Source organism: Scedosporium apiospermum, assembly GCF_000732125.1.
Source record: "Scedosporium apiospermum strain IHEM 14462 chromosome Unknown SEQ_SAPIO_0154, whole genome shotgun sequence".
NCBI classification, from domain to species: Eukaryota; Fungi; Ascomycota; class Sordariomycetes; order Microascales; family Microascaceae; genus Scedosporium; species Scedosporium apiospermum.
Genome location: NW_015971855.1, coordinates 792,119 through 806,035, shown reverse-complemented (window position 1 = coordinate 806,035; position 13,917 = coordinate 792,119). Strand labels below are relative to the sequence as shown.

Sequence of the window (13,917 nt, the reverse complement as noted above, 5' to 3'; positions counted from 1 at the left end):
TTTATGGACAACTACCCAGCCGCACATAGGTCTAAAGAGGAGAGGGTCCGAGGGGGAAAAAAGCAAACGAGAGAGAGAACGCCCGGATAAGAAGGTCCATATCATATCATGATCAACAACCCGATTACCTTTTTATCTCCAGCAGCAGCGAGAGGTTTAGAATCAGATAAGTCACCATCGTGCTGTTTGATGGTATCATTCACTCCGCGGAGAAGCGTTCCCCGCGGGAACCGAAGGCCCGTCCCGGTGCAGAATACATAGATAAGGTGGTCGCGTGTCTCTGGACGACTGCCTTCCTCAGCTTGCTTTATTTAGATATTGTTTGCTGTCATCTTGATACTTGGCCAATGGGTCCTGACTCTATCGTTACAGATCTTCGACAAGTATACTCGTCGTGAATATGCAAGCAAGACTGCAGAGGCAGGGCGTTGGGGCGATGATACCATGTCGAAACCCCTGGGCTTGCTGCGCAGAAGTGTCTCATCTCACGGGCAATCCCATTCGTCTTAGATATGGGGATATGCCTAGCTCGGGTTGTCTGCCGCAAGGGAGATAGAGTTTTCCGGGGAGAGCCAAGGCGCCATGGCAGTGGGAGATAAGGGGTCTGACTGCGTACGCCTCATCCCTCCCTCCTCACTCTCCAGGGCGAACCTGGCTTGTGCTACGCTATGAACAGCACCCTTCCACAGCGCACACTATCTAGGTGTGCATGTGTATGCGCGTTCCTTTGGTGCGTGTGTGTGTAAAGAGTGCGAAGTGTCAGGTATAAAGAGCACTTCCTTCCCCGCATGCCCCTCCCCCGGCTTGGACAAGCAGCCCTGGTGAACTACCGACTTCGACTTCGGCTTTAACCCGACTTCAACTTTCAACTTTGATGCCTCTCATTACATCACGTGCGCCAGTGATGGATGGCGATGTCCTCTCCCTACGAGAGCTTTGATACAGGCACGAGACGACCCCGACTATAACCCCCGCCGTAAATGGGCCGAGATTTGGGAGAAAGATGGCGAGGAGGCTCGTGACCTGTTCCTCCATACTGCCATCACTTCCACCAACCCATTTCCTCTCCAACGGATAGCGACGGTGGCAAAGGGTTCAAGCCGGCGAACGATCAAGAGGAGCCTGAAGTTGCCCCAGACGGTTCAGGCGTCCCCGCCCCCGAACGCTTGGGGAGCTGACCCCCACACTTGATTTTGACCGGTCCCAAACCCCACTGTTCAGTGTTCAGTGTGAGACCCTCCATTTCTTGGCACTTTGCCCCCCTGCTCAGCAAGCGATTGCTTATCTTGACCACTATCTCCCGTATCTCGTCCGTACGTACTACTAATATCCCATATCTCTCTATCTCTGCCGCTGCATGCAACAACACTACCTCGTATGTCAATGCGTGTGTTATCTCTCCTTTCCGCTTGCACGGATTGTTCTCTTCTGGATACGCACGTAATATTCCTGCCCCATCAATGTACTCAAGTACCCCGGTACTTCGTACTTCTTTACCCTCTCTGCCGCAGAGTCGGAAATTATCGTGAGCGCTGGTTCCGGTTTTTCCCGACACCAGCTTTTTCCCTCCATCGTCCATACCCAAGGTCTCCAGCAACGGACCGATATTTCCATCCGTTGAAGCGAGAAAAGGAGATCGCCAATTATTGCTCCCCCCTGTTCATTTTCGGACTGCGGCGATTGTGACGAGGACGTTTCTAAATTCGGGAGTATTTTTCGGTGTGGGTTTTATATTTTTCTCAGCGATCGTTTTCAAGTCCCCGAGACAATACCTCCTGACGACTGTTTGATGAGCGAGCCATGGAGCCAGCCAAGCTGGAAATGCTTATATTTTCTTTCTTTCTTTCCTTTTTTTTTCTTGAAGGCTGGCTGCTGGTCTCTGGCCTGGACATCGCAGTGAGTAAGGATCAAAACTTCGTGAGGGGGGCGACTTCGGGCAGACAAAAGCACAGCTAATGCAAGCTAATGTCGAGCATCAAATGTCCCCACAAAGTCATATTTGAGTGATGTCACCGACTGCTGGGGCCCTTGACCGCCAAGTTCAGCACCGTCTCATGTTTCTTTGCATCCATACCAAGAGGGCCTGCCAGGTGAACACGATCGATCCATTGATGCCTCAATTCCTTCTGGAACGGGACATGCTAATTTTGGATTGAGTCGTCATTAGAGCATTACGAACCGTGATTTTTATGAATTTGGAATGCCAATGCCGCGTAGAAGCTCCCCTAAATCGAGAATTACTGTAACACCTTCGACGATCTTGGTGACTAATAATATCCACGAGCAGCTGCAAAAAATTGGTCATGATCAAGGCACGATTATTTGGCATGTGAATCACCAAGTCGCATTTTCTGCACGGAAGAGCTAAAATAGTCGCACGCCGTAGTTCAAAATACGAAGGAAGATATTGGCCGACGATTCCTTGCTCCTTTTCTTTAGTCGCTTCTCTCGCAGTTTCTTCGGAGTTGCACTGCGGTTCCGCTGCGTGATTTTGAGTTTGGCAAGCGCCGGAGACCGACCATGGCTCCAGCGGTTTCCGACATTACGAACGAGCGAGTCTGCTTCTGGTGCCTTGGGAGGGGGCGGATTATGGCCAGTTCTTATTAAGTGCGAACGGGAAGATTAGTGTTGCGATGCGAAATAATATTTATCACATGCTGGTGGGGTAAGTTTTCTGGGTCCAGCGAGGGTTGAGAAACTGGGAACTGGATACATCGATGGACAAGGAGAGAACTTCGTCCAGCAGAGTGTCCTTTGGAATGGGGTGCTGTTCCTATTTTCATTTTCATGCGCTCGACGAATGTTCACTGTTGTAGCTGTACCTTTTTGGTCTGGACCTCGACAAGCGAGACCAAGCGAACTAGGGACGAAGTAATAGTGCAGTCCTCCCCCTCTGATCTCCAGGCTGTGGGTGTGATGGTATGAACTGCAGACAGTTTTAGATGAGTTTCTCTTTTTCCTCGTCCTGGGAGAGAGTGGTTAAAACTCTGGCAAAGTCCGACGCGCATCTGGAACCATTAAAACCTACCCATCCTTCCTTTAAGCTTCCCATCACGAAAGGGAACCGGTACTTGGCGACTACAAACAAGCTACGGCATGTCTCCCCTCCCTCTGTCTAAGTCGGGACGACATCCAATCGTGCGTCCGTAAAATAAGCCTTCGAATGTCTCCTTCCCACCTCGTGCGTCGTGTGGGGGTTCCTTCAGTCGGGAAGGGGTCCCGACACGGGGTTCGTGTGTATGTGTGTGTTACACCGGTGCGTGCCCCCCCCTGGAGACTACACCGGAAAGTTTGCGGGGGGCGCGTTCTTTTTCTTCGAGTTTCCCAAATTACTGAACATTATATTTCTGAACGCCAGCTTCCACTTGGGTCTGGGCCTCGACTTGGGCCTGGACAGGACCTGGGTCCTGACAGGACTTTGGGGGGGCTTTGGGTGGCTGGGCCGCACACCAACGGCTTCAATTTTTGTACGCAAGGCTATCACTAAACATTTGATGTCTTTCCCCTCCTTTGTGCATGCAGTCACTCCTGGCTCGACTTGGGGCCAGGGCAGGTCCACTTCTTTGGAATATTGACCTAAAATAACTATACACAGCAAACACGTAATCCAGCGCAGGCTAGTGGTAGTGTAGTCCTTCTAATTTCAATCTTCTGTCGATGCTACTAGTTATAGTTATCCGCAATGGTGGAGTTTCCATCGCCCATCTCCTACAACACTATCTTACGAAAAGAGGGGAGCGCAAACGACACGACACTCCACTCGCAAGCAATGAGGGGGTGCATTTAGTTGCTACCTGGCTGAGTAACAAGCTATTTTGATGACGGCCCTGGGCTTACTTGCTAAATAAGGCAAGTAAAGGCGTGGCGGTTACAGAAGTTGCCAAGCAAGTCGGACGAGGCTAGATATTTTCAAGTTAAAAATAATCGCGGGAGGGATCTGCCCCTTTGCGACGTGAGCGTCATCTTGGAAACGGTGGAGAGTCAAGGCATGGATGATGGCTAACAACCCCCCGGCGGGTCTCAAGAGAGTGGGATGTCGATCTGAGTGGGATGCCCATCCAAGTCAGTCTGGCGGCAGATGGATGCCCTTCTGCATTTGGTTAGCTTCAATGTTCGTTTTTAGGCTAGGACGTCCCGCAAGGACCAATTGACGCGGGCATATAGGTCAGTAAAGGATTTGATGTTTCGAGACTCTTGAACCCATACCAAGTATAAACTCGTGTGACAGCGAACGTGAAAGCGGCGAAAGGACGGCTTGGCTTCTGGATCCAGTTGAGATAAAAGAAATCGAGTAATTTCTCCGTAAATGTTGGATTCTCCTCAGTATCGACGGGCCTGTTTAACACACACAACTAGACTAGTTCATCTTCATGGCCTCCGCCTATTTCGTCTCGTTGTAACCTTTCAGACTCAGTTCTCCAAGGTACGGCATGGAGTTTTGAATCATTCTCTCATCTCACTGATTTCTATCGCCCCGACTGCTTTCCGCTAAGGCCCCCTCCCCCCCCTTTATCCATGTGTTTCTTAGCTCTTACCCATTTACGGCAAGGCATTCGAAGAAGACCCACTCACTCATCTTCGGTGAGTGTCGGTCTATCTACACCAGACTAAAAACTGTTTTGCGGATGACGACGATGCAACGGTTCCCTGGTTGCTGGCTGTTGGGGCTGCAACTAAGGCTTGAGGAAGCCTTTCCCTTTTCAGCGCTTCTCGAAAATCACTGGCCCTCGCAAGAAGAGGAGCATGGTTGTGGGAGGGTAGCAGGGTTGTTTCCCATCATTGGAGCGCTTGACAAAAGGCAGATAGCCCTTGATATCTTCTATGCAAGGCACCAAAGCTACTTCGTAGAACTCCTGTGTTATGTTGCGACCAAACTGGGCCTCGTTGATGGTGGTGGTGTTCGATCTCATTTTTAGTGTTCTTGTGGCGGCTTAACTCTTACTGGCTGCCATCTTTTGAAACCACGAAGGCCCTAAACTGCTTCAGTGCAAAGGCCCGCCAAGCTAGCAGGGTTGGTCGTCCGATTCACGGCCGTGATACCGTTAGTCCTCGTGTAAGGGAGGAGAGTGGTTCCGCCGTTCTCGCAAGGCTGTCGCGGAGGAGCACGCGGCCAGAAGATAGATGTTCTGTCTCTTCGAAGTGATCCGGAGTGGCGGAATAGCCGTGGGGCTGATTATCCTAAGAGAGGAATCACTGCTCCTTAGAAAGACAAATCTTATGTACTCGGACGTGTATTCGTCAAACTACCTTAACACAGGTTGACGTCTCATGGACCCCCAAGCTGAGAAGGGTTAATTGGTGATTCATTTCATTGATGAAAGTTGGGGGTTCTATGTAATGTCCTCCTACCTGGGACGTGGTGGTCAAGCCTGGCCTTGAGAGGAGAATAAATTGTAAGACACTCGATGGAAGGATTGGATGTGGCGGACACTTCCCCTGTTCCCTGTCCTTCCACCCGATCAATGTCCTTTCCTAGATTTCCCGGGGCGCCATGCTGACCCTTGCCTTTCTCCCCGTTCTTCCAGACCCCCACTGCTCCGCTTTTGGTTGTTGACTCTCCCAACCATCAAGCTGAATGAAGATGGCAACCAGCACGGATATTGTTCTCGGTTTATTCCACTTCATACCGCCGATGCGATCCTCCTGGCATTGGCTGGCCGCACCAATGGCACCGTAGCGCCTGGCTAGCCGAAACCTCAAGTGCTGAAATCAGAACTCGACACTGCCGGGGGAAGCGAACCCAAGTACCGCTACCCGTCCGCTACAAACGCTGTACCCATACTTGAGTGTCACCTCCGCTCGCTTTCCTGCCCCCCATCACTTCTTCATCTGCTTCAATTCCATCTGGTCTGGCGTGGGTGCCCCGACCGGTGAAGGGAATGATTATATGTTGACAGATCAATTTGGATTCAGCCTCTTTTTGTCCCCGCGCCGAGTAAAAAGATCTATTGAAATTTCTCCAGATGCCCGCCGTGAACCTAGACCACTGGTTTCGAAGGGACGACTGACATCCCCGGGTTGGATTGCTGATCGGCCCTACCCTACACTAACTAGTATGCGCGACCATCGCATTGTCTTACTTCGTAGTGTCGTCTCTTTGTGTTTTAGATCCTATCCGAGGAGCCTCATCGTCTACCCTCCAGGATCTTGGATCGTAAACATCTAAAGATCTCCACCCGCACAACATTCATCGAGCATCTGATGGGCTCGTGCTAAGAGTGGGTGGCGCTTGTCTCGATGACTCCCTGGATCGTTTTGTCCCTTCAGGTTCCCATGGATCGGGACCCAGAGGAGGAGCTCCCCACCGCGCCACCACCCCAGGGCCTGTGCTGGCTGAACCACAGATACAACTGGAAGTGACTCTACCTACTTGCAGCACCTAAACTCGACAGAATACTTGTACCTTGGTACAATGCAATGTGGGACTACTCTGCTTCTCTCTCTAGTGTACGCATACATCTTCAGTGTTGTCGTTGCTCGTACCTCACAGTGCCAGGATCAGCGGGGCAGCACGATCCGAGGCATCGATTGATCAATGTCGTGGAGTGTATTAGTGGGTAGCATGTTCCACTGCTACGCTACAAGCAGTGTACGAAGTACACTCAGAGTGGGCTGCGTGGATGGATCGCCAGTCCCTCGTCCCCCATCGATGTAATAATACTCACACGTACCACTACTATAACCGCACTGCACTAATACCTGGACCACTCTCTGGTCCCTCTCATTCCCCGACTGCGCACTCGTTACTCAGGGCTGACCGGCGACAAAATTGCCATTAGCTCCAACCATCTAGCCTCCAACCTTCACACCCTTCCCTCCTTCCAAACCAACCCACGAGACGAGGCAATTCGGAAACACGAGCCTCGACATAATTAACAGGCTTCTCAAACTTGCATCGCCCGGGAGCGGTGATTGCTAACCAGGAAACCCTCTTTCCATTGCTACTTTTTGAAGCTTCGTCGTGCTCCCATCGTGCGCTCGACAATTTCTCGACATACCCGCCTGGCTGTTGTTCGCCAGCTGTCCGAATCCCGACTCCAACTCCATTCGCCGGATTTCTCTCTTCGTCGCATTCTCACCACCGCATTCCGATCGGTCGTGGACAACCCTAAAACCACCAGCACGGGGAAATAGGGCGGACGTCGTCCGTCCCATTTCGACCGCGCGGGCTTAAGTTCTCTTTTTGACTTTCCGAGTCATAGAGCGGGCAAAGGAAGCTCGTATTATTTCCTTTTGAACGGGGTTTTACTCATCCTTCCGCTCTTCAAGCCGCACTGTACGTCTCACACGGCATCAATATTTCCCCCATCGGCGGCGGTGGGTGGTGCCTTCCCTCTTTTTTTTTTTTTATCCCACTCTTCCAATTCGCACTTCGATCTCGGCCAGTGCCGACTGGAAATAATACACGACTTCCGCCGACCCCCGAGCTGGCAGGATCGTCTTCACAATATTTCGTCCCTCCCATTGCTAGCCAACTCAACTTGGAGAAAGGGTCGCTAACCATTGAGCGCGGGGTTGCAGTCCCCTCTCGCCATTTCCCTTCGCTTTTAACCTGAACCAAGGTGTAGACGAGGGCCACCGCCCACCCCATCATCGTCTACGTCAACCTTCCCCGCCCATTCCCGCCGACGATGCTCTCTCAGAGCAGCGCGGCAACAATGGCCACCAACACATCGCCCAGGACCGCCACCTGGGCCCCATTCTCCTCCATGAACCCTACTACAACGCAGCACGACTTCCGCTTCCCCAGGAGGCCTGACCAGTTCATCGCCGACCGCTACGGTCCGGACCTCAACAATGCAGCAGCAGCTTCGCCCGCCCACAGCAAGGCGAGCTCAGATCTCCGATCCAGCCTCCAGGAACTCAAGCTCGACATTTCTTCGACCTACGATAACGCTCAAGATAAGCTTCTTCAATTTGAAGATTTCCTCTCCGCCAAGCCGCCCATGGACTCTACCCTTAGCGACTTCAAGCAGATGCAGAGGGAAGACCCTCTGGCTTTGCAAGTCTGGAAGTTCTATGCGCGAACGAGACAACTTCTTCCCGACCAGCAGCGTATGGAAAACCTGACGTGGAGGATGATGCACGGAACCCTTCTAAGGCATCGCCTCGAACAGCTGAACAAGTATGTGTCCGCTGGCCACCTTCTTTTCTTCTCTTTTACTCTTCTTTCTTTTTGCACACCTCCTTTGGATAATATGTTAACAGCATCCTGTTCTCTAGCCGTGAGCGCCCGGGACTGATGAGAAATGTGTCCAGCAGCAACGCTCCGAGCGGCATCGCTCAGCAGCTGCAAAAGTCCTCGGAGCAGGAGCAAGACTACTCGTCCCAGGTTGATCTCATGAACATAGATGACTTCATCTTCTCGGATAGTGCTGCTACACCGCTTGCTTCTCACGCCGAGACCCCTCGTCCTGCCAACTTTGCCCCAGACAACATGCAGGGCATCACCACCTCTCACCCTCACGCGCATTCCTCTGCTATTCCTATCAAGTCCCGTAAGGACTCGCAGCAACGGTTTACACCGCAGTCTGTTCCGTTCCCTCCGCGCCACCAGGGCGAGTTCAACTATGTGGCCCGTCATGTTCGCAAGACGAGCATTGACGATAGACGTGTAAGTCAATTTTGTATAGTTTTACGTCGATTCCCAAAACTCGTCATATTTCTGAATGGCTGCCGGAACCGCCGGTCCTTGTATTTTTGTCTTGCTTTGTGCCCCTTTCTCCCACGGACCTCCTTCTCTTCTCCTTGACTCCGTGTGTGAACTAGACTCTTAACATTTTGCTTATTTCTGTAGACTCGCAAGCGTCCGGCCGACTTCTCTCCCCATGTCCCCGCTGTCAATAGTACTACAGGCCGACCGAATGAACTGGATGCCGATTCTGATCTCCACGAGTACTCGCTGGATTCGGCCAACCAGAATGGCATCCCTCAGCAGCAACCTGGTCAACCTGGAGTTCCATACCATTTGGACACCTTCAACCTGGAGACTGATCCCATTCTTGCTTCCGCTGGACCCTACCAGCAGCAATTCTTCTCGCCATCTACTTCGCCCATGATGACGAATGGCTCGTTCGCTGGTGTTTACAATAACAACTCTATGCCCGGATCATCGATGAACATGGGTGACTTTTACTCGCCTAACGCTTCCGGTTACCATTCTACTGCCACGACGCCACATGCGGCCCCTGAAGGCGAGGGCTTCTACTTTGGATCGATGGACATCCGCAACCAGCGACAGCAAGGAGCCGGTTTCCGCAATCCTGCCAACTATGGTGGCAACACGTCTGGCCAGGCTTTCGTGTACGGTCCCAACAATGGAAGCTCGGCGTTTTCTGTGTCTGCCCCAAGCTCTGAGCCACCTTCGGCTTATAGCACCGCACCGAGCTCGTTCGGACACATCGATCCTTCGCAAGTTTTCCAGCAGCAAGATCAGCTGGTGAGGTCGCCGAGGTCCTCTGTGAACAACGACAACATGTTCTCGTTCGGAACGGATTCGGATGATGACGACGGCAGCGCTTTTGCCGACCGAAATATGGCCATGGCCGGTAACTTCTCGCCCACGCCTATGGAAGAGAGCAGTTCCTTGCAGTGGGATGCTTCTCTTCCCGGTCAATTCAGCACTCAGGCTGCACGCTACCCTGGCGGCCCTCCTCGCAAATCCGTCACGATTGGAGGAACGACTACTGATTATGTCGAGACTGGTGGAGAATGGGACAAGAATGGTATCAACCGGTCGCAGTCACAGACCTTTAAGTCGGGCGGCGTGGAGAAGCGCCAAAGGTTGCCGAGGACGTCGTCCACCTCATCTGCGGCTCGCCTCGCTACCCGAGGTAGCACGGCCAACAACGCTGACAGAACGGCTCGATCTACGCCGAGCTCTCCGCCTGCGGATGGTGCTGTGTCAGGATTCTCGTCTGCCGCTCCCAGCCGACCGTCGTCGCCAGCTCCGTCGAAGCACGGCTCGACCACCAATCTTCAGAATGCCGGAAATAGTCAGGGAGAGAGCAACACACCTACCACTTGTACTAACTGCTTCACGCAAACCACTCCCCTGTGGCGCCGCAACCCTGAGGGTCAGCCCCTTTGCAACGCTTGTGGTTTGTTCTTGAAACTGCACGGAGTTGTGAGACCGCTGAGCCTGAAGACGGATGTCATCAAGAAGCGTAACCGTGGTTCGGGACCGAACGTATCCGGTAGCGGTGCGGGCACGAGGTCCAAGAAGAACGCTTCGGGGACAAACTCTGCCTCCGCATCTCGGAAGAACTCGTCGCTCGCGGTATCTGCGATGGCTAACAGTAGTGGCACGATGGGTAATTCCTCGTCTACCTCTACTAAACGCGGCGGTGGTGTTACCAGCAGTGAAGCCCCGTCGGCCGATGTTAGTCCCGGATCCAAAGCTACGGGAAGCACCGCCTCCACAAACTTCCAGGGGGCTGCTGGGGCTGTCGGAGGGAAAGGTGTCGTGCCCATTGCCGCAGCTCCCCCTAAGTCGACCCCTGGTCCTGGTGCGTCCTCTATCTCGAGGTCGATGTCGATGAGTTCAAAGCGCCAGAGACGGCATAACAAGAACGTCGATATCGACCTCTCGGGTGAAATGGATGTGGACAGCCCGGAGAACTCGACCGGATCCAATGAGGCTACTGGCAAGTCCACGTCTGGTTTAACCCACGCTCATAGTTCCGCCAGCCTAGGACTGGCGAGTGCCTTTGGCATGTCTCAGCGACCGATAGGATCCCAGAGTATGATCTCTATGGCCGGTGCTCGGCCATCAGGTGTCATGGGTAATCCCGCGGCGGGATCTTCTGGAGCGCAGGAGTGGGAGTGGCTTACGATGAGTCTCTAGACGGGAAGGCTGCCTCAACTCTTCTTTCTCTTGCTTGGACATCAATATGGAACCAAGTAGTAATAAGATAATGCACCCATGGCGCCAATATCTACTCTTGACTTCGAGCTGCAACCTCTTCCTCTATGTTGCTCTTTTTTATATCGCCATATGGTTCCGGTTGTCTTTTATTTTTCTTTCCTCTCTCTTACGGTTTATATGATAGACACGAGGTTTGCTTGATTTTCTGTTCTACTCATCGCCGTCACTGGAAGGAGGAATTGCGTTTATCGGAGGGCTTACGTCTGTTCTACTCCCGCATTTGACTCAAGGTCATGCTTGAGATCACTTTGCCGGACCCTCTATTGCTTTTGGTCTTTGTGTTCTTTTTTTTTTTTTGTCTCCTTTTATTTTTTTTCCGCTCCGTTTTCTCATGATGATACCTGGCCTATGGCACACCCTGATGCTGGATTTTGATGGTTGCTAATTTTGCTGTTGCCATCCATGGCTGGCCTTTGCACACACCCCCTCGTCCTTTATGCCTGCTGTTTCCTATCCATGTTCTTTATTAGATCTCTCTTCTTTTTTCTCACTCTTACGACCTGGGCTTGGGATAAAGACGAGGATCTCCTGGAGGCGATCGGGTTCATGTCTTCCTTCATGGGGTTTGGCTTTATATGGGTTATGGGGCTTCTTTTTTTTATGGCGAGAAGAAGGGTTGGGTAAGTGGGCGCTTGGGGCTGCCATACACACATACATAGTGGATGCGGATAATGACTTTTTCTACTTTTGATGAACTGAGGATCGCTTCTGTTCATACATATACACATAACATTTTCCGTGTTTTTATGGTTGTTTGCCTGCGAGACGAGCTTGCTCGGCGAGAGGGGAGGCCGGGAGGGCAGCGGACGGGCCCTGAGAGTTTCTACCTGCATGATACTTGGGAGTTTCCATGGCGCCAACTGGCTCGTTTTTCTCTTGATTCCCTTCCCTTCTGTTCGCTGGGGTTATAAGGGGTGGATGGTGTGTCGGGCGTTTTCAGACGAGTCGACGTTTTTTTCGAAGCTTGTTGGGAGCCCTTGCTTTGGGGTCTGCATCGTCAATATAACTGCAGAGGTTCTTCTTCTTCTCGTGAATCTGGACTGGTGTTGGCTATGTCTGAGGCCGAGGAGAGAGGACTTGATGGGTGTGGTTTCCTCTTTTATTCTCTCTTCTTTTCGTCTTCTCTTTTATTTTTCGTGTAGGTAGCTTTTCTTCCTTTTTCGGCTTATGAGCTGTTTATTGAGTTTTATATACCACAATTGAGACTGAATCTACTATTATCAGTTCGTTATAGCTCCTGGTTCGTACTTGTGGGATGAAGGGCGAGATCTGCTGTGGTCTTCACCTCGAACCAACCTGGGAGTGTCTGTCGAAGTGTAGAGTACGCCATCCTCAGCTGCTGTGTTGCACCTTTCTTAGGGGAGACTTTGACATTTCCCTAGAGTGTAGGTCCTCGAGTAAATGAAAGCCCATATCTCATCTACAGCTATCACAAACACCGAAGGGTACAGGGGTCGAGTCAGCATCGTGGCGGCAGTTACAGAGAACATTCAATACCTTGGATTCGAGGCAGCGTTCTATTCTCGAGGCGGGAAGGAAAGTTTCGGAGTAAAAGAGTTATACAGCAAAGCAAAAACACCAGAACCATCCGTTTGTTTGTCTTCACTAAAAAGAAACCGCGAGAGAGGTTTTTTCATGTTTGCATAAAAATGTTTCCTTTGTCCGAATGCCAACGCAAAATGATGAAAATCATGTCCATTAACCGGGTTCGCTCGAAGTTCCCCTCCCAATCCCTAAAGAAGTCCTTTTATCCTTTTTTGTTTTCCTCTCCCAACTCTTTCCTCCGTTTCCGGAGAGAAAGGAAGATGGGCATTTGAGTTTCTTTTCCACACACTTCTATCCTTCATTGGGATCCATCATTCCCCTCTTAATGGGGGTTAGGAGCCAGTGGTCACTTTGGGTGTGACATTCCGTAATCGAGGTAGAAGGTCTTTGTAGGTCGAACGAAAAGAGGTTTGGGGTTGAGTTTAAGCAGAGGGAGCGGGGTTCATCTAGAGATGGGTTAGCTGCCTGGTAGAAAGAGACGTATAGAAGAGTGGCTGGCGATATTTTGTTGGCGTGCCAAGATATTCCCTACCTTCCTCTTTCCACCGGTAAGAGTGACGTTGACGAAGCGACGGGTGTAGAGAAGTCGCTTGCGGGCACGACCCTTGGGGGTCTTCTTCTTCTCCTGGGGCTCAACCTGGAAGCGGAAAAAGAGTTGCGTCAGCCTTTGTTCATGAGATAGGTATTCCAATATCCACGGCGAATATCTCCGGATCATAAACCAGCCGCGAGCATATGATTGCATTGTTCGGAACTCTTTTTTCCCAGTGCGCGCGGCGTCCCCCCTTGCGACCATAGATCCGGCTCCTCCCAAATTTTTCCCCCTTTTGATTCCTCCGATGTGTGGGCGTTTAGAATGTCGACTAACCTTGGGGGTCTGAGACTTGACCTTTCCGGCACGAGCGAGAGCTATCGACGAAATCCCATCAGTATAAACGAGTCAAACGATCGAGGGGAAGAGGTTGGTCGATGACGGTGAAGACGAACATCCGTGAACCTTGCTATAATCCCAACCAACGTCAGCATTTGTTTCTCAATTTCTCAGCAGCATTTCGCCCCGCCACAAAGACTTCGTATCCATGACCAGGAAAAAAAAAATGAAATATCGCAAAAAATTCGAAAACTTACCCCATTTTTGCTGATTTTTTGATCGAAATTGGCGATTGACAGTTGGGGTTGTCGAAAAGTGTCGTTGATGAAAAGAGGAGGGTCGATCGGGGTGCGTCGATGTGTGGCTCTGGTGAAAATGAAGATTTTGGGTCAGTGGACTGGTGCCACTGAGGGCTTCGGGGGGAGTGTGATCACGTGTTTTGTGGGGGGGTCCTGAGGTTAAATGGAGGACTGAGGCTGCGGTGATTGGTTGATCGGTGAGGGAGTCATACATTGGACCGTGTGGGGTGTGGCGCCAGGTAACGTTCAAGCCACAGTCTGTTTCTTTGTATGCA

At 51.5% G+C, this 13,917-nt stretch overlaps 1 protein-coding gene and 1 pseudogene across 1 annotated transcript; one reads left to right on the top strand and one right to left on the bottom strand.

Moving 5' to 3' along the window:
- Positions 1–4,700: 4,700 nt before the first annotated feature.
- On the bottom strand, positions 4,701–4,910 carry SAPIO_CDS10004 (annotated as a pseudogene; the record flags this gene model as incomplete).
- Positions 4,911–7,658: 2,748 nt separating this feature from the next.
- SAPIO_CDS10003 (Nitrogen regulatory protein areA) lies at positions 7,659–10,846 on the top strand (the record flags this gene model as incomplete). The annotated part of the gene is made up of 3 exons (XM_016783667.1): positions 7,659–8,125; positions 8,224–8,614; positions 8,798–10,846. 3 exons carry the CDS (start codon positions 7,659–7,661, stop codon positions 10,844–10,846), a joined length of 2,907 nt encoding a protein of 968 aa, XP_016639114.1.
- Positions 10,847–13,917: the final 3,071 nt, after the last annotated feature.